The sequence below is a fragment of the Zonotrichia leucophrys genome, chromosome 2 (genome assembly GCF_028769735.1).
Source record: "Zonotrichia leucophrys gambelii isolate GWCS_2022_RI chromosome 2, RI_Zleu_2.0, whole genome shotgun sequence".
In the NCBI taxonomy this organism is placed as follows: domain Eukaryota; kingdom Metazoa; phylum Chordata; class Aves; order Passeriformes; family Passerellidae; genus Zonotrichia; species Zonotrichia leucophrys.
Genome location: NC_088171.1, coordinates 147,684,747 through 147,706,291, shown reverse-complemented (window position 1 = coordinate 147,706,291; position 21,545 = coordinate 147,684,747). Strand labels below are relative to the sequence as shown.

General features: G+C 37.8%; 1 protein-coding gene across 4 annotated transcripts in view; it reads left to right on the top strand.

The window, feature by feature from the left end:
• The window catches only part of FAM135B (family with sequence similarity 135 member B), a 205,570-nt gene that overhangs the window by 149,574 nt on the left and 34,451 nt on the right, over nt 1-21,545 (top strand). For all 4 annotated transcript variants that reach the window (XM_064706723.1, XM_064706720.1, XM_064706724.1 and 1 more), the window contains exons 8-9: nt 18,312-18,465; nt 21,102-21,151. In XM_064706723.1, coding sequence (XP_064562793.1) covers nt 18,312-18,465; nt 21,102-21,151 — 204 coding nt within the window. The remainder of the gene's footprint in view (nt 1-18,311; nt 18,466-21,101; nt 21,152-21,545) is intronic.

Below are 21,545 nucleotides of genomic sequence, written 5' to 3'. Positions count from 1 at the left end.
AAAGGGCTAGTAACCCCAAAGTTGTGGATTTGATCCCTGTCCAGGCCATTCACTTAAAAGCTCAGCTTGATGATCCTTGTAGATCCCTTCCGGCTCAAAATATTCTTTGATTCTGCAGTGATTGTGCATTAGAGATGTGCCCAAATAGGATCTATTGTGAGAATTGTAGTATCTAATATGATTCTGTGGGTCTAAGACAGCTGCCACATATTACTGTTTTTTTAAATCAATTTTTTAAAAAATCCCAGTATTTAAAATAGCTTTTAGTTATAACTTCTCAATGTTGTGTACATCAGAATTTCATCTAGTATTGTTAATTTTACATTGAAATGCTTTTAGTTTTCATCTCAGACTTCTCTGCTTGGGTGTGAGTCTTGAACGGCAAACACTTCTTTCATGTGTTAGGATGCATTTGTAATGGGTGGTTTTAAAAGATTCCTTGGGTGTCTTGCTGATGCAAATGGTGATTAGCTGTGACTGGGACTCCAGCAGATGTCCAACACATAATTATTCTGAAACACTAAGACAGCTGATATACTGCTCTTTATAAAGTAAAATGACAAGTATCTTTAATTAGTATGTTCAAGGCACCATTTGTGATAATTACTGATGAAATCTTTAATCTTTGGTTGCCTGAAGATAAATGGCTGATCTCTAGAAAAAACCAAATGATCTCCTAGCTGTAGCAGAAAATATGTGACTAATAATGTGACAATAACTGGTTTCTTTAATCACTGGCATATTTCTTTTCTGTGGTTCTTACTTTCTGATCCGACATGTGCAGCGTATAGCAAAGCAATGATCTGCATTTTTATAGAGCTCAAAACTGAGATAAATTTGGGTTTAGGCCTGAAACATGGTGTTTAAAAAGCCTTGCAATCTTTTTGCTATGGGTGTTCAATGAACATGGCATGAAATCACCTGGAGTTTCTCATGAGACTGCAGATGGGAGGGTGATGGTGACTTGTTCTGGAGAAAATCCTTGGAATTGCTCATATTGGACTGATAATTTTTTCCTTTTTATTAAGCAATAGAAGTTTCATAGGAAATTGCTCTTTTCATATTTTTTTCTTTTTTGCTATTTTTCTGCATTGTTTATGTATTAGAAAAAAATCAGATTGTTGCATTCTCTTTCCAAATCTCATCTAGACTTACATAACTGAAAGTATTTTTATAATGGCTGATTTAGAGGGTTGTGAGTAGTGAGGTAAAAGGCAGACTAAGCATGGAGAACATATTTCTCTTTCACAACTACTATTACATTTATATACTGAAGAATTTATTTGGCTTCCCTCACCATAATTTCTCACTTTGTCGGCATCCATTTTTCTGGTTCACTTGGCTGACATTCTTTCATTTTAAGGTGTTCCTTTCTAGAGAGTTCAGCATTGATCTTTCAGGAATTTTTTAGGAAGAGGCTTGTGCAATATATTTTTTTTTCTTTATTTTTGTAGTGCAATAGCAGTGGAAACAGACCTTTTACCCCTCACTTCAGGGGCTGGACTTGGCTGCTCTCTAACTTTTCAAAGAATGTTTTATTATTCACTTTTTCTTTCTTCTCGGTATTTTTCCCAGTGGTACCTTGCTTAAAAATCACGTTCACATTCCCTGAGAAGCACTAATCTTTGGCTCCTAAGGCACAATAGTTCCCACTGACTCTGATGATGAGAGAGCTCCTGAAGGGAGACCAAACCATCTCTCACAGCTTCTGAGCTGCTGGCCTTTCCAGGGTGGGCAGAGATGCCAACACAGCACAGGGGAGGGAGATCCATCATCTGGAAGCCAACCCTTTGCTATTGGCAAGTGTCCCAGACAGCAGCTGAGGGACTGGGGGATAAGAAAAGAGAATCCCTCTTATTCCAACCACTTTGGCTTGTTTTGTGGAAACAAGTCTTCAAGTGACAGGAAAAGCCTACACCTCTATTCACAGCTATCATGTCAGGCATAGTGACCCAAGAAACAGCTCCACAGCTGATAAGAATTATCAGTTTTGGCGCAATGCTAGGCAGGAACACTTAGAAGTGCAGTCCCTGCAACATCAGTTTGTGCAACACCAACTGACTCCATTCAAATGGACTTATATTTTCTCCAAGGATCAGAAAAAAATTGGCAGTGTGACAATCAGGTAAGAATGGGCAAGATAAAGAGATAGATCAGTGTATTATGATTCTCAAAAGCGCTGCCAGAGGTAAATAGCATGAGACAAAAGTTTAGCCAACAAAGCATTTTTGGTAGTTTTATGGCAAAATAAGAATAATTTTAGAATCTCTTCTGGAAGATGACTTAATCACATATCCAGAATCTGTATTCAAATGTCAAAAAGAAAAGAAATTTGTGTCAAAACTGGATAATGCTTCAAGGAAGCTCTTTGCAAAACCAGGAAAAACATGTGAATATTCATACAGTTACACACATGAGTACTTGGGTAAGAATATGGATCTAAAGACTTATTTAGGGTAAGCCAGACACAGTCAGAGGAAAATGAGTTTTTACACTAGTTTTTTGGCTGGCATAAACCTTGAGAAATCAAGCTTCCAGTCAGCCCAGTTTTGCCATAGTATTTACCTGTGCTGTTCCCAGCCTCAAAGTATGGTATTTGAACAGGGTCTGATGGATTGTTAGTATCTGTGCACTCAATCCCTGCATGATCCCAGATTAGCTGGGTGTGTTGAAGGAGCTGCAGTATTTTTCATCTGCTGCCTCTGGTTCCAAGCAGATCTGATAAGGTCAAGACAGATAAGCCTTTACTCATCCCTTTCTTCCTTGTCATAGAATGGTTTGGATTGGAAGAACTTTTAAATACCATCTAGTCCAAACCTGCAATGAGCAGGGTCATCATCAAATAGAAGAGGTTGCTCAAACCTGGCCTTGAATGATTCCAGGGATGGGATGCTGCCCTGTTCTTCTAAGTTCTTCTAAGCCGTCTAATGTTTATATTTTTGTAATGGAGTTTCTCATGCACATTTATGCAAATAATCATTGTTTTTACATACTTTTCTGGAGAAAAAGAAAATTAATAAACTATTAGTTTGACTAGTGTCATTGGAGAGGTGGCAATTTCATGCTCCAATCCAGAGTCACTTTTCAAATTCTATCCATATCAAAGTCAATAATAAACTTCCCTTCTTTTTTACCTTAGAAGTTCCAGCATGCGTGTCATTTTATTTTGTGTCCTATTGCAACAATGGGACATTTACCAGGTCTCTGGGCAGTCTGGTCCAGTTTCTTAGCACCCTCATCACAAAATATCTAGTTTAAATCTGCTCTCTTTTAGTTTCAAACTATTACCCCTTGTCCTATCCCAACACACCCAGCTATAAAGCCTGTCCCCATATTACTTATAAGTGGCCCTTACGTGTTGAAAGGCTGCTGTAAGGTCTCCCAAGATATTCCCGAATTCTTTCTGTGGGTAGGATAAAACCAAAGTCAGTTGAAGGCATCATATATCTCCTCTTTGATGACCCAAGGCAGAAACCATTGCCATCTCAAAGGTTTTTGTTAGGCCTGGGTGCAATCTGCAATGCCTCTGCTGGAATTAGTTCTTCCTGGCAGATGAGAATCAAGGGTGAAAGGCTGAGCAGGACACCAGGACACCCCCAAGGCAGTGCTCAGTAATGTTCATGTGGGTGGTAAAGCTCTGGTTCTGCTCTGCACATTGTGTTTCTTTTGTAAACAAATACAGTTCAACTCTCCAGAGCTGCCAATCAGTCTCTTTCTCCACTGCTGAACTCATTAGAAGTATTTTATTTAATGCCATAAAATTATGGGCTACAGAATAAATGGTAAGCTACTCATAGCTCATGAAATTTGATTGTCTTTGAGTGTAAATTACTTGAGGGCTGGTATATGTACTATGCATAATACAGGAGGCATCTATGGGGCTATGAAAATGAACCTGTGAAGATGTAATATTTATGCAAATTTATACAGTTCCAGCTATTCAAAAGTTCTCTATTTTGTTGCAGTAAATTATAACATATCAATGTAATTCTCTTAAAGTAACATACCCAGGAAATATTCTGATTAGCCATTATTTCTGTTTCAGTGTTTGAACAGAAATTGTAGATTTCTGCAGTGATAAAAAGGACTGTATGTTATTTTATCATTGGCTTTTCCATTTGATGTATGTTTGCATGCATGTGAAAGACCTATAAATGATTCATTGCCTGAGAGTGTCATAAGTGAAGACTTCAGGAATGTGGCATAATCACAGGATTAGACATTGAGCTGTTTCCTGGCAGCAAAAGGCGTAGAAACCACATCCCCCTCATCAAAGAAACCAGACCAAAATTACAGCACCTGGGCCAAGGAGGAGCAATTTGTGTGCAGAGCAATTTTTTGCAAGAAGGAAAGTGCCTTTAATCCAGGCTGTAATTGATTTTTTCTGAGTGTGATTTGAAATAAAATAACAAGTTAATACTAATAAAATAAAATAATATTCATTAAAAAACAGGTTTTGAAACATTTCTAAAAGAAAAATCTAATGGATCTCATTGGGTCACTCTGACAACTCAAATTACCTGAGTGATGAGACTCTGATTCTCAGAATTATCTTCAGCAAAATAAGTAGGGAAGTAATGAAAATTGATTTGGCTTGGTTTTGCAACAGACCTTGAAGAATGTTCTCACAACAGATCTTCTGTTGATTATTTTTACACAATAATTATTTTTTACAATGCAATAATGGAAAAAATTCAGGTAACCTGAAAAAAGGCCTATTTAGACCCAATAAAAGGATTCTTTTTCTCTCCATTTCTGTGGCCCATGAGAGAGCTGGTATAACACATTGCCAGAAGGTGCTTCTGTGAACTTTGCAGGATGTGTCACAATTGTGCAAAACGACAGCACTGACACAGCCCTTGTTCTGAAGGGATGGGAACTGTGAGGGCTGTGATATAAACCAATATTTGGGTAATTTGAGGAAGACTTTTGCTGGAAGGAATTCAATTTCTGAAGCTGTCAGGGCTTAGGTTTTTATTTTGTTCTCTTTGTTTACCTCTGTCTCCTCCGTGAGCGTCAAATTCTTGACTGTGATTGCTTGCAAAACACAAGACTTGTTGGATTTCTCTTCTGATCTGGTTTGACAAAGACTATAGAAGTCAAAATCTTTTACTCACCTCTTTGGGGAAAAATAGAAGTCAATCATGAATCAAGTACAATGTCTGGGATATGCAGGAGCATTTGTAAATAATAATAAAAAATAACAGCCCTGTCAATAGAGACATGATTTCTTTCCACTTGCATATGAATCATAGGAACCTACTTGGTAACACTTGTGGCTGAAAGAAACAATAAAACAAAAACTCTACCTTGGTAACGAAATGTCAAGCTGCTTAAAAAATGAACTCATAAAGGTTGAAGTAATTTTTCACTGTCAAAAGACAGTTAAATATTTCCTCTTTAGCCATTGTTTGACACTGTTGCTAATGTTTAAATTTGCTAAGATGAGGAAAAGATCAGAAATAGTGTTGTGATTGTTTCATTTTTTATCTCCATTTGTGAACACAAAGGTAATTAACCAGCGTGCAGCAACTGCTCTGATTATAGACATTTCAACAGTGAATTCTGGGCAAAGCTCTCAATAAATAGATTTGGGTGGGCATGGTTGGCACTGTATCTCTTCTCTCCTATGAGAGTCTGTGTGATCAAGAACCAAAATAACCTACTAGAAACTTATTTTCAGATCTTACCTATAATTTCAGAAGTCAAGCCAGTGGTAGCAAAATGACAGGGTTCAGTGATCTTGGCCACCTGCTGTGGTAGCCTGGAAAGCAAATGGTGCAATTCATAAACTGCTGCTAAAAGGCACTCATGCCTATACTCTTGTTATTAAAATATTTCACAATTCTTCTTATGACACCATACTGTGTTGTAAGACAGTAGATATATGTTCCTCACAACTAATTCCAGTGAGTGTTGATAAAAGCAATGGCTCAGCCTGTGGGATTGATGTGGAATAGAGCCAAATAGACTTTTTAATTTATTTTTTTAATGTATATGTCCTCTTTGAATTTTAGCTTTCTTAAGAAAAAGAAATATATTCTATTTCTTATTGTATTTCTATGATGCTTGAATCGTGGTCCTCAGATTTTGCTTGTGGCAGCATCTAGCTCATAAATGTGTTTTCTACAAAATGTGAACAGAAAATGAGGAAATTCACCACCTCCTTGAAGTGAGACCTAGCTTTTATCATCTCTTTCGTATCCTTCCTGCATTTTTGTTGTGTCTGGTTCTTTATATATTCCTTTCTTTGGACAGGAGGATTCCCGTCTTTGCCTTTGAGTCTTTCCTTCTGCAGAAATGGTGCTCCGGTGTTTGAAGTAATTCAAATTCTTCCTCCATACACAGACATATTTGTAGCTGAGAATAGTTTTAAGACAGTAGCAGGTTGTGAGGCTTTTGGGTCTTTTGGCTTGAAATGGCAGCTTTGTGTGCTTCATGTGCTCAAGGTATTCATGCAATTCAAGCACAGCTTGTTGGGGAATTTCAAATAGCCCCAAATAAGTTTTCATTGGCATGATCTTCTGCATAAATAGAGCAAGAGTGGTTGCAATAGGGACATTTCATTAATGAGACTGTTCAGTGCATCCTGTGCTTAGGGATAGGATATCAGGATAACCCTAACCAGTCTGATTTCATGATAATGCTCTTCCTTAAAAATAGAACTCATCAAATATTTGATCACTTTGATATTTAATTTTGAGGCAGTTCCTGTCAATTTTGGAAAGGTAAAAAAGGACCCAAATTTCAGAAAGCCCGAATGGAACATCAATAGACAAGTGCAGGGAGAGTTGGGTTATTTCTAGAATCTGCCTGACAATGCAATGTCAGCATTGGTTCTCCTCCTGTACATTGTAGCCCACTGACATGACATCTTCCTAGCAGGAAAGAAACCCCAGACTCTGTGGTCAGAGACAGAGTGGTGTGACTGCTGAGTTGAGTCCACCAGCTCTGTGGGAAGCTGTGAAACAGGCATATACTATAATAGGTTCGGAAAATATTTCCATATGAACATCCTCTCTGCATCCTAATTTCACGGCTCCCCACATTAAATAATTGCTATGGTGTCCTGTGCTAAGTTACATGACTCAGCTTGTGTCAATTTATCTAAATTCACTGTGAATAGGTGAGTTTAAGATATGATTTAATTTGTGTTTGTAGCTCATAATAAAATTGTAAAATGTTTGTTGTGGTGCTTAAGTGGCAGGTCTTGAAATGTGAAGTCACAAGGACTAGACAGCTTGCAATCACTAAGGAAAATGTCTTTGGAAAGGAAAAGAAAAAAACCAAAAGAAGGTTGTTTCATTTCACTTTGAAGAAGGAAATACTTCTTTCTAAGTTAACACGTTTCTTTTTTTCCTGTTTGGGCAGTGAACTGTAAAATCAATTATTCCTGTAGCTCTTGTCCTACGTGAACAGAGATCCAAGCCTGAAGTCACTTTCTCTCTGGCAGTGACTGTCAGCACATAATAGAGCCTGGCATTTCTAAATAGGAAGCTGAAGTCCTCATTGTTGCTTTTATTACGTAAAAAGCATGTCAGAGTGACCATTTACTTTGTGTCTGTCCTTCAGAAGGCAACACAGAGCCAAGTACTTTGGTACATGCATTTTGATAGAAGTTCACTGTGTTTAATAGCAAATTCTTCCAAATACCATAAGAGAAAATTCACCTGCAAGAGAACTGAGTTTAATTTGTTTGTTAGGTCCACACTGGCCCACATGCATTGGCAAAGTCTTCAGCCAGCTCTTGTATCAGCTGTCGCCATTCTCTCCTGTGAGGACAAAATGAGACCTTCCCTTCCCTGCTCACCTCTTCACTTCCATCTCAGGTCCCTTCAGCTCCTAATTTTCCTTAAGAGGATTTCTAAGCTCACACTGGCCCCAAAAATACATGCTGTGGGGCTGATTGTCAGCTTCTTGGAGTCAGCAATTACTGCTGAGTGAACAATCCAAATAATGATGTCTGAAACATTTCTCCTCTCTGAGGGAAGAAAATACTTACTCTAATTCAGGATGCTCCACATTTTTCCCCCCAGATCAAAACTATATGTATTAAAGTTTTTTTTTTTTTTTTGTATTTTTTTTAAGCACTGGTGTGGAACTTCTCTGCACAACTCTGAATTTTCTGCCTCTGAGCTTCTAGTTCAATTTTCTTCATACACAGTCCTTTCTTTTCATACAGAGTAGAAAGCAAGGAACATTTCTAGGAAATTGTGCATTATAAAAATGTTGAAGAGGGACTTTTTGCAAGGGTGTGAAGTGATAGGACAAGGGAAGTTTTAAGGTTAGATTTGGGTAGATTTTGGTAGTGGATTTTAAGGGTATATTTATATTGAATAATTGGAAGAAATTAATTTCTGTGAGAGTGGTGAGGCACTGGAAGAGGTTGCTGGGAGAAGCTCTGCATGTCTCAGTCTTGGAGGTGTTCAAGGCCAGGTTGGTTGAGGTTCTGAGCAGCCTGGGATCATGGAAAGTGTCCCTGCCCATGGCAAGGGTTTGGAACTGGGTGACCTTTAAGGTCCCTTCCAACCCAAACCATTACAGGATTCTTTAACAACAACATATAAAGTAGAGGGGATGAGCTGCGCTCCAAAAATGCCTGAGTCTCTGTGCTGTGAAGGGAGGTGAGGTGAGCTAGACATGTTTATGGTATAAATATAAAAGTTTTCCTAGGTACTAATCTCACCACTCTTATGCAAGCAAACTGTGACATGTATTAGAGCTTTGGTCATTAACCCCTAGGTAATGTAAATGTTTTTAAAAAAAGCCAATAATAATCTATAAAATCCTGGGGAAAATAATTTATTTAATAACTTAGCTTTTTATTCATATACTTAATATCAGACAGTTTACAGCAATGATATAAAGAGAAATACCCTGCCAGCTGCTAACCTGTATAATTACTCAGCAAAAAGTCATCTCCACCCCAGTCAGAGCCATGCTGAGCACATCCTTCCCTGTTGCCAGGCATGCAAGTTGAATCAAAACATTTTTGACATTTTCTGATGTCCTGAATGCCAGTTGTAATGGCACAATTGTGTTAATATCACTGAACAGGGTCCTCTTTTCCATATGTGTGTGTTTGTACATACAGGTGGGAGACACAAAGATGTTAACAAGTGTTCTTTTAAAAAATTACTGTTTTGTGCTGCTGCCTGCAGAGATGAGTAATAACAAGGCAGCTCTTGAGCTAAGGGGTCCTTGTTTGATCACAGAAACAGGAGTGGATTTGCTTTCCTTATCTGTGAGTAGGCAGCATGGACTCTCTTTAATAGAAAGGACAATATATTAAGGCCCTTTTTGATGTCTCCATGGTGTTATTTTTGATTAGGAGATCAGAATTTACACCATATGTATGTATGTATTAATAAAGATTTAATTTAAAATTACATATAAAGATCAGCTTTAGATAGCTAAATATATATAAATCTTTGTCTCTAATATGTCCACTTTTCTTCATAAACAGTTATTTTTATATTTGGGGGGTTTTTCTCCATAAAATTGTAATTATTCGGTGTGGCTCTATCATCTCTTATGCAAAGGATATCACAGTGTGCTTTGTGAATGTTCCCTACACAGACTTTTATTAATAATAATATGAAGATATGAACAAACAAGTCATTTTCAGACACAGATGTAACAGAGGGAAATAAATGCACACCCAAATTGTTGTATTGGACAGGGTAATGTGAGAAATAGTAAAGGTAAGAAGATTTCTAGAAAGCTGAGAAAACAAGCCTTGGAAAGAGCAGAGAATTGGCTGCAGCTCCAAATCTGAATGTAAAAAAGTTACAATGGTATAGCAAGCAAGGACATTAAACAATAGCTTGAGTTTTAGGCTTGGCTAAGATAGACCTTAAAACTGCAAGAAAATATGCTTAGCAAGATGGGAGAAGGTTTTAGGCTTAATAATGAAATATTGTATATTGTTAATAGAAAGCAGACAAGCAAGCATTGTGTGAAGCAGGCGTATGTGTACTTTTAGTAATTGGCTAGAACAATTGTCTGTAAGCTTTAGCAATATGCAATTGGCTAGAAAGTTTTTAAAATGTTCTGTAACAAAGAAATCTTTGGCTGCTGCTGGCTGTAGGTGAGCTTTGCCATCTTTCTAGTGTCTCAGCCATGTAATGAGGCTGATGCTGCAATAAAAGCTCAAGGAATGTACCCCAGGAATCCTGTCCTGTTCATGAAAACAGCTCCCCAACACAGGGTGACATCAGGCTGGCAATGTAAACAGTGAGATTCTGCAGGGCTCCACCCTTTTCCCTATTCTCCTCAATGTCATTAACATCTTGGATGCAGAAATTGAAGAAATACTAAGTAAATTAGTCAATGACACTAAACTGGGAGGAGCTGTGGAGTCCTTTGAAGGCAGGGAGGCCCTGCAGAGAGATCTCAACAAATCAGAGAAATGGGGAATCACCCACAGTATGTAGATTAACAAGGGCAAGTGTTGGATCCTGTATGTGGGATGGGGAACCTGGATATACCGACAGACTGGGGAATGAGGCTGGAAAGCAGCTGTGGGACAGGATCTGGGGGTCCTGGTCAGTGGAAAGTTGGAGCCAGCAGTGCCCTGGCAGCCAGGAGGGTCAGCCCTGTCCTGGGGGCATCAGCACAGCAACATCAGCCTGGCAAGGGAGGGATTGTCCTGCTCTGCTCTGCACTGGGGCAGCCTCAGCTCCAGTGCTGAGGGCAGTTTTGGGTTCCACAACATAAGAAAGATATGAAGGTATTTCAGAGGGTCCAAAGAAAGGCTATGAAATTTGTGAAAGGCGATGAAGAGGGTGAAGGGTCTAGAGAGGAAGACATATGAGAAGCAGTTGAGGATAAGGAATTGGATTCAATAATCCTAAAGGATCACTTCCAAATCAGGAGATTCTATGATTCTATGATACATGATTCATACAACTTTTCTTGTCCCAGATGATTCAGTGCTCCTCTTAAAAGACAGATGCCTTGGGTCAGACACTGCTCGGATTTTCATGACACATTTTCCCCAGTGCTTAATTTACTGCTAAAGCAATGTTTTTGCAGCTTTAATTTTCTCTGTGGTGATGTATAACCCTAGACATCAGGTGGAGGAAAAGGATTTTCCCCTTCTTATTTATCATAATCAGAATTGTTCAAGAACTTCTATAGAATACCCTATATGTGCTTTTACATGAAGAGCCATTGTGACTGCAGACACTTCTGATGATATATAGGATGTAGCAGCCTCCTGTCACTAAGTTCAGTTTTTAAAGTGAGTGGGAAACAGACTTCAAATAATTGCATAGAAATTAAACAATTGTGAAATGCCCCCTTAAAGAAAAATCTGGGGAAATACCCACAAGAACCCAAAACATCTGTGTATGAACAAAAATATTTAGGGAGGTTTTTTTGATCTTTAAATTCTAAAATATATTGCTATATGAAGTTTTTCTTGATGAAAAATAAAATGAATAAAAGCCAGAAATTGTATTTTAGATGAGAAATATGAGAAGTTTTGTTTTTTTTTTCTTTCTAAGTGGGTCAATATGAGACATTTAGAACATTGTCAGTGTTTTTTCTCCTAGAAGAACTTAAAGGGAAATCAGTGCAATCTGTGAAACACTTTTGCTTTACTAGAATGATATTTTTAGATGGTAATTTTCCTAAAAATACTTTCCTGGCCACTCCTTCTTCCTTGGCCAATTGCAAGTGATAAACTACAGCCTCCATTTAGAACAGTGACTTACAGTCACTGACACGAATAAGACAAATTACAGCTGACCAGGAGAATTCTCCTCTATCTGTTCAGAGAATGCTCTTTTTCAGGCTTGATGGCTCCTCATTTTTAAAGGTCTCAAGTCAAATACTTTCCAACTGCTAATTTTGTGCAAAATGTAAATTATCACTGAACCTGTCACTAAATGTGACTGGAATGTCAAATACTTTTTCTACTGCATTATTATCCCAGGGGTTTTAACAAAGTGGCTCTAATTTTTAGAGGTAATATAAATGTCAAATTGTATTTATGAAATACCAGCCTACTTTTTCTTACATAACAGATTTAGTGAGAGGCATAACATAAATAGTTCCATATATTGTCACTGCCTTTCTAATTATTGCCTGTTATTGAAGCTTTGGATTAGTGTTATTAGTGTAACTGAAATAGAATTTAAATATAAAATAATGATTTTACTTTTATTTTAGAGCTTTGGATAATGAACCAACACATCAAATACAGACTAATAAATCAACACAAAAAAAGCAGTTTATTAAGTTAATAGAATATGCACATCCTAGTCCCATATTTCTATTTATCTTAAATGTTTGGTCCTCAGTTTTACTTTTTTAATGGAAAATGTTAATTTTCTCAGTTTTCCATAGCTGTTCCTCCTATAAGCATGGTGTCTACCTGTCAGTGGGTATTAGAGGAAAGACATTTACAGGAGCTGGCTTATGTGGGTGTCATCCGACCCTCAAGAATGTTCTGTGTTCACATATCTGCTGCTGTCAGACAAAAACCAGAAATGCATTATTTTTCTGCCAAATAGGACCAAGATTTGTGTCCCATGCCTGTTATATGTAGTCTCTGGTTGCTCTCTTCAATAAAAACATTTGAAATTCTAAAACCAGGCTGAAAAGAAACAGTGTCACCACAGAATGGCATCCACAATCTGGCCTCTGTGGGCTTCCATATCTTTAAACTACAGGGTTTTTTTAGATTTGCCAATAATTTTTCACTGCCTGGCACAGGGATGTAAAAGATGTTTGTATTGATGAATGAATTAATGAGGGGGAGTTGTTTGTGTTTGGCAGTTTTCCATAGCTGAATGGAGGAGTAAATATACATATACACACATGCAGAATCCTTAGGGGTGGAAAAGACCTTTAAGATTATCAGATGTCAACTCAGCACCACCATCATTTATACCATTAAACCACGTCCTCAAATGCCACATTCAAGGCATTTTTGAACACTTCCAAGGATAATGATTCCACCACTTTCCTGGGGAACATGTCACTATGCCTGAAAACCATTTTAGTGAAGAAAACTTTTTTAATATTCATCCTAAACCTCTACAATATCTTTATGTGTATACATATGGGTTTTTCCTATATATACCATTAATATTTATAAATATATTCTTAGTCAATCCAAATGCAGAATTTTTCCTTTTTGTTGTTGTTGTTGGTGGTGGTGGTGATAGTTAGTTGTTGTTTTCCTTATGAAATATCATAATCAAAAGTTTTTTATTTTGAATCATCTAGATTCTTTTTTTCTCTTTAAATTGCACATAATTTCTGTCATAACAATGGCTCAAAAGACATTCTTAACCTCTTCCATGAATTCTCTGAGCATTAATTTTAATGTATTTTTCATTATAACCTCTTTAGGACAAAAGTAGTTTCTGATATGCAACCAGTTTCAGAAAATGGAATAAAAAAACTTGTCCTTCTTCCACCACTGCTCAAGCACTTTCACAAATGAAGTGGAAGCATTAAAGTTTTAGCTCAAGTCATAACTATAATTTAATTTCCAAAGACCAAATAACCAGAAATCTCAGATCTTGGAAAACAGCATCTGAGGTAGAGAGTAAAGCCTTGGTCCTTGAGTTTGAAACCAGAATAAAATTTCATATTAGATAATAAAAATGGGCTTGCAGACAAATGGGCAGATGCAGAAACTACATTTATCTTGTAGTGCTGAGATTTGTCCCTCAGTTTCAAGCAGTTCTGTAAATCTTTTCCAGAAGCAGAAAAGGTAGGGTAGCTTTCTCTGCTACTGGAAAATAGTTGGAGACTGCAAAAGTCGTCTATTTAGTCTGGAATGGCTTTTTAGTACATTAAAATTCTTGACGGGCAATTTGAATGTGAATTGTGAAATGTGTTGAGTTAGATTAAACATAAAGGGTCTCATTTACCAACTGTTAGTGCTATTGTTGAACGTTGCACATAGTTAACATAGCTCATGGAATTGCTTTAATACAAAACAAATACAAGCTACTTAATGTACATTACAAAGCATAAAATTCAGTTGGTGCCTTTTGATATTAGATAGGCATAGTGCACAGGTAGTGAATACCTGCAAATTGTGCTCTGCATTTGAATAATGAATTGACATGAACCTTATTTGATGAAGGTGTTTGCTTTTTTCAAGTAATTTTCCTTTCTTTTATTATAAAAGAAAAGTACATTTATAAAGAAATACAGTCTAATTATAGGAGGAATCTGTTGAGTGATAAGAGCATTGCATAGAGAACCTATTCATTTAAAAGGCTGATTTACTTAAATGTATTCAACAGGGATATTGCAAAAATGCTTAGTTTGTTTGAGCTTGTTGATATTGAAAGCTATTTTACTTGGCTGGGTAAATCCAGCAGAAGACCAGCTTAGAGGATAGATGGGTAAGGGTCAGTGATGGTCCCGTGTTGGGGTCCAGCTTTGCACACCATGATCAAAGTGAACTGAAGCCTTTACATTTCCAAAACACTAGGCAGTAGTTTTTATCTCACTTTTTCTAGATTTTTCTTTATAAAGTCATCTAGTGTGAGGTCTCCCTGCCCTTGGCTGGGGCTTTGGATTTAAATGATCATTAGGGTCCCTACCAATCCAAACCATTCTATGACTCTATGATTAATGATGATCAGAGTAAAAAGGGACATGGAGAAATTAGACATATATGCTGAGGACTCTTCATGAGAAAAGATTTTCAGAGCTCTTTAGCTGGAGAGAGTTTATGACCTTTGGAAGAAGTTGCAGGAAACTCAGGAGGACTACAAGGGTGTTGTAAGGTTATGCAGGGAGAAAATTAGAATAGCCAAAACTCAAGGAGGACTTAATTTGGCTACAGCCTGAAAAATACAAAATAAATACATTCAGAACAAAAGGATGACTAAAAGAAATTTTTGATCTATTTTGCCCTAATGATGTTTACACAATGGAAAAAATCATTTTGTGTCAGTACTATTGGCTTCTGTGTTGTCATCCATCTTTGCTATCAGAGTAGCTTTAGGTCTTAAGTCTTGAAGTGAAATTTGTCAGGAATTCATGTGCTCCCAAAATTTTCAGAAATGGAAAAGGGCAAAAGCCAGATATGCAATCTATCACTACAGACAGAGAGGGCCTTAGAAAAGGAAATCAGTGCAGATGCATTTTACAATCAGCATAGAAAATCTGTCTACCTACAAAATAATGAGATTAAAATAATTGTAGGCCAAAGGAATTAATTCAAAAAGCCATGAGAATTTCTACAAACGAAACCAACATGTACTTTTACAATGGATATTACAAACCCAGAGCAGCCATCAGGCTTTGTGCATGGTGGAATTTTCAGCTTCAGTATTATTTTTTGGTTTAATGAGAAGTTTGCCTTAACTAGAAGTAAACCAATATTTGTCATCCTGAGTCAAGAAAGCTGGAAAGCTGAGCATTTAGTAGCTGTTTAATGGATCATAGCTGCTGTTTTTCCTGAGAACTGTTTTTTTATTTTTTTCCCTTAGAACAGCACGTAACACATTTGTTACCAAACTCAATTTGTTACTGTTGTAGTTTGAATCCATATTTCAAGCTATTGGCAAGGAAATAGGGAATCACCTGAATAAATGCACAGAAGAGGCAATTAAAATAGCAAATGTGAAAGGTCTGCAATCTTTAGACCATCCCCAAAGAAGGCATTTCTTGACATTTCTCAGCTTACTGAACAGTGATGGATAAGCTGATTTAGCTGCAGCAGTTTATAATGGTATCATCTGATAGATGCCTGCCCTCTGGGGTCCCTGCAGATGAAGATGCACAGACCTTAGTTCACATTAGTTTAAACTGTCCCTGAGGTGGGTTTAATAATCTCTGTAATGTCCTGCTCTGTATCCTGTACATGTGTGACAACTCTGAGAAGAAGCAGAAGCAATCCTGTGAGAGCAGTAATATCTTTAAGTCACTGAAGAACCAGAAATTTGGAGCTTGTCACCTTTTTTTCTGTCATGCTCACTTTCTACCTCGACAAAAACATTTTTCAAATTAGGATGGATGTTCCCATTAGACAACAGGGTTTCAAAGGCAGTTGCCATTTAATAGAATTTAATCAAAATGCTTAATGATATGTCCTTCTACTCAAGCACAGCCCAGCCTGGCCTGTGCAATGCCTCTTGTGCAATGGCATTCTCAAATCACAGCAGCTTTGTTTGGCACAGAAACCCTTCCCAGAGAGTTGGAACAGGAGGAGAAAAGAGAGCTTGGAACAATCTTTCCAGCTCTCTATTCACACAGGTGTACCATCCACATCTTACAGTAATTTAAAAAAAGTTTACATTGCAATGCAGAGAAATGTTGGAGAAAATTTTACTTGCCTGTTGTGGTTGTACTCAGTGCTCCTAATTCTTTGTTTGCCTTTTAGAACATGTGGTCAATTGTCCAGTGTAAATCAGCTGAGGACAAATTTGAAAAAGCACCATGAGATAGGAAGACAAATGTTAAAGAATTCAAAACTGGACTAATTAAGTAATATTTTAAACATTAATTTATGCACGTTTTAAGCCCACCTGCAGGTGTATTTTTCTATTACTTTTTATATTTAGACTATAATCTATGCCAAGGAATGGCTGAAAATAGACCTATTAAAGTGTAGTCATGCACAACACTACGTCACAGCATTCACATAAACTATGAAATTAACTCACTTTCTTCCTTCTTCTCAGCAGTGTAGCATTTAAATGCCAGGCTAATTTTTGCCCAAAAAAATCAGCAGTGGATAATAAAGGAGAGCATATTTTCACGACATTATGCCATTGTACACCAATCCACTTCCAATTTTCTATTGTTTTGAGCAGCATTTCTTTCTGCTCCTTTTTTTGTTTTGGACATGGTGAGAGTAAAAAATATCTGTGCTGAGGCTGGAGATTATGAAACCTTTGAAGAACTGCCAACTCTGTCAATTATCATCAACTGTTTCTCTGCAGGTCTAGAGAGCAGTTCTCTTTGTGCCTACCACAGAATTGTAGTTAACTCCTTGAAGATTGGCATGAGAAACTGCAGGAAGCATCCTGGCTCAGGCCAAGATTTGTGAAATACAGGTTTTAGGGAAGTCAAAGGGAGTAAAACACAGGAGATGTGCCTGGCATGTGGTTCTTCTCTGTTGCTCCTGGAGATGTGCAGCTTTTGGGACTGTCCAATGGCAGGCAGCATCTGGCTGGCCTGTAGGAATTGTATTCTTATCCTAGCAGTGATAAGCAGCGGACTAAGTTGCAAATTGTCAATGTTTCCTAAACCCAGGTATTAATAAATAGTTCTGCTTTAAACCTAAGCAGTTCAAATCTCAAATATCAGTAATTTATAAACTCATCTTTTGACAGAAGTGAAAACTTCTGATTTATGGTGCCTTAATGAAAACTCAGCTTGCATTCTAAGTCTAAAAATGTTATTTGGGAAATATTTGTGGTAAACATGTTGTGGCCTGTCCTGTTCCATTCTCCCGCAAGAGCTACACTAACACAGACATTGATCCTGGAGCACAGAGTGGCTCATATTTGTTGATGGTATAGCAATGCCAGCTGCATTTGTTTACTAATACAGATTACAAGGCACACCATGGTACCATCAAGATATAACCTTTGCAGGAGGCAATAAGGAGGGAAAAGAAAAGTGAGTGTAGATATCTTTATAGCTCCTTCCACCCCTCCTCCTGCAGCAGAGAGGGTGGATTTCACACAGGACTCCCTGTTTTTTCGGGACAGACATTGGCTCCACAGTGGGACACGTGGAAGGACAGAGGTTGATTTCTCGGTTAGATTGTTTGGTCTGAGGGTGTTCTCATGTGACAGCCTTGCTGAAACCTGATAGTTTTGTTATGGTTTGGCCAAAATGAGACACTATTGGATTACACATCTAGCCAGCTGGCTGGCTGGGAGGTTGGGATGGTTAAAATCTCTCTTTGGTGCCATCTGCTTGATTAGAATTGAAGAATCATGGAATGACTTGGGTTGGAAGGGACCTGAAACGCCAGCTAGTTCAAATGCCCTGCCATGGCCAGAGGCACCTTCCACTAGACCATGTCACTCCAAATCCCATCCAGCCTGGGACTGAACAGCCCCAGGGATGGGGCAACCACAGCTTCTCTGGAAAACCTGTGCCAGGGCCTCACCATCCTCACAGTCAAGAATTTTGTTCCTAATCTCCTGTCTAAACCTACACTTTTAGTTTAAAGCCATTACCCCTTGTCCTATCTCTATATACTTTTGTAAAAAGAGATTAATGACTCTCCCCAGCTGGGTTTTTGTGGAAATCTGTTGCAGAACTGAAGACCATGAATTTTAATTTCTCTATTTTCTTGACACTTTGCTACACAGGGCAGCTTTTATGTCCCATCTGAAAATTGTATGCAGCATGCATACAAGTGGCATAAGGATCTCTGTCTTCTGCTCCTGAGTGCTCAAAGGGGTCTTCACTCATACTACACCCTCATAATGAATGAGATTCCTGATTTACCGCAGCTGAAGTTGGGTAAGTGAAAAATTGTTTAAAATCACTGAATATTTTACAGTGCTGCAATTTTAAACACACATATTTTAGTACCAAAATTCTTGGTCTGTTCAGAGACTTTAAGGGATTTTGATCTCTGTTTTGTGATTAGTGTTTATTTTTGCTGTTAAAGATGACTGACTCCTCAAATGGTGTATATCCTTTCATAGGTTATGGCTGATGTGTAGATGAATAAAATATTTTGATACAGTTCAGAATATTTGCCTTTTGGTGATTTTTGGCCTCAGTTGCATTTTGAAAAGTGTAACTTCTAGTTTTGTATGGCCATGAAATCTTGGGAAGACTCTTAACATATCTTTTCCCTTGAGAAAACTTTTTTTAATAATTGAAAAAAAAAACCTGAAAGGTTACACAAGTGGATTTAAGTTACACTCCCTTCTTTGTAATTCTCAATATATTTCTCCACTGTCAATTACCACTTGCTCATCAAAATTATTGTGATTTTCTTCTTAATTCAATTGTTTAATATATTTTCTATTTTTTTGGCAGAGGGTTTTTTAACTAGTAAGGCCTGTAAGGTCTAATAGGCATGTGTTGGCTGGCTGGATTTACAGGATGGAGCTCTGGAATTTGTGTTTAGTCATCTTTGTAATGACAGCATGAGGTCCTATGAAAATGAGGCTCAGTCATCTCACTCAAATCCTGCTGTCTCACCTGTTTCTTAGAATTCAAGGAATGTGCCTCAATATTTCATATCTGTGTTTTTGTATTTCTGTGCTGTTCAGGTTTTGAAGTTAAGGGTTTTGTTACATTGCAGAGATAATTACATTTAGGAGGTTTGATTGCATTGGCCAGCAGGTTTTAAAAGGGAGTAAAATTTTCCAGTAGAGTCCGTATGTATAAGAACTATCAAACACAATGCATTATGCTTCACACACTTGTGGACATGATAGATCCTATTTTCCACTTCACCTCTTGTCCCTCAACATATATTTCCCTTCAAGACAGTCTAAAAGTCATAGGTAGGTAACGTAGTGTGTTACTCAATCCTCCTACAAGAGAAAAAAAAAAAAACCAAAACAGAACACCGTTTTAATTTGCAGCTTCTGAGTCTCAGACAGAATACAAGCAAGAAAACTGCTTCATGGATCTTGGTTATAGGTGCAGAAAACAGAGGATTTGTGGTTCACCCAGACAGAGTTAGAGGTTGTGAGATGGCAGAGCTCTGCATGGATGAGTGACCACAACTCCATGACCGCCCCAGAGCACATATGTATGTTCTAAAAAACATTTTCCTGGTTTTGAAATGAATTCTGGTACTGAAGCAGGCACTTCATTTGCAAAGGTACTTCTTGTAACGCATGAAAATTTGCAAAATGCAAATACCCTTTTTAGCCTCTTGAGAGGGGTGTTATTTGCATCATTTTATTCAGTCTGAAAATCTACTAAAGATTTGGTTTTAAGGCTGATCTTCTGACACCTGTTGCACAAGTCAGTAAAATTATGGCATGTAAGATTCATGCAGTAAAGGAATATAAATCAAATTGTTATATCTGCCTCTGTACATTCATTGGGGTGAAACATACCCAATTAAAAATATGTCATCTGACACAGGTAGTGTTTTCAATTTGGGATGGCATAAACAGCACCTTCTATTTGCTGTATTTCTCCACTGAGCAGGGGAAGAATGTAAATGGCTCATCCAGTTGTAACGTCTATGTTGATCATAATAATCTCATAGGTTTTTACAGAATGTTAAGATAAATCAAAGAATATAAATCTCTGCAAATTTTCTTAATTATTTTTTCCCTAGCTTCCTGAGTAGTACATATAAAAAGAAAGCAGCTTACCTTAGACATTAAAAGTGGGAATGGTTCTTTTCCAAATTTTACCAGCTCAGATTGAGTCTTTTCAAGGCACAACTCATCATGGTCTGTCCTTTCCCATTTATCAGTGCTATCTGAGCAGAGACACTTGGGAATTGAGGAGGGCATTGGTCTGTGAGTTGTTTTGCTTTGTTCTTACTTTGTTTCTTTACGGACACCATTAGAAAGTTCCGCATTGCAAAATGAAGCTGCTGAAACTGGAGAATTGATTGATGTTCTCCTTTTCCTGATAGATTGTGGTGCATTTAAAGCAGAGTGTCCCTGTGCTGGATTCTCTCAGGACTAAATCAAAACACTGCTGCTTGCAGTGGTGAGGTAATTCCAGCTTCACAGGCAGTACAGAAATGCCCAATATTTTACTGGTCAGGAATTTGTTGTTGATACACAGCCCTCTGTAGCACACCAGGGACAACCATTCCTTGCTCATCATTTCTTCAGACTCTGTATTCAGTTCTACAGTTGGCCATAAATACCAAAGGCTAAAAATCAAACTCCTAGTAAAACAGAGTCAACAAAGAATCAAATTCTGTTGTCTTTGTCACCAAAAAATGCTAACATTTTCTGCTTAGGTTTAGTGGTCCAGATTGCACCAGCAGAAGTTGCACCTGCAGGAGTACAAAGTGGGTTGTGGAGTGCCCACACCCAAACAGAAACTTGTCTATCAGGAAGAATACCAAATGGCTGACTTGTCTCATGAATAAACAGCAGAGAATTAATATTTCACATCCACTGTTCTCAAACCTGATGTCTTTCTTTGTGCTTTTTCCCCAGAGGAGCTATCTGTGGAAGAGACAGTATCCCAGCTTTGTGTGGAGCTGCAGGTATTTCCTTCTACAGAACCCGCCCATAGGTTTTGCAAGTCCATTTTTCAAGTGCACTGAGACAGCCCAGTAATAACTCAGAGCAGGAAAAAAGGGAATTTGGTGCCATCAGAAAGTTTGTTTACTGTTTCTCTTCCACCAACTATTTTGCATAACTTTGATTAGTTGCTTATAAGGTGTTCCTGTCACTGTTAACAAGACACCAGCTGGGTTATTCTAGCATGCTTCAGTGAGCCTACCCTGAGTATCAGAATGACAAAAAAATTATTTGGGGTAGGTTGCAATTATAGCTTTTCTGCTGACAGGAGAAAAAGTACTTTGGCAGGTTGTTCAACCATATATTTTCAAATAGAAATACCTAAATGTATTTGGAGGATCATGGGAGCAAAAAAGT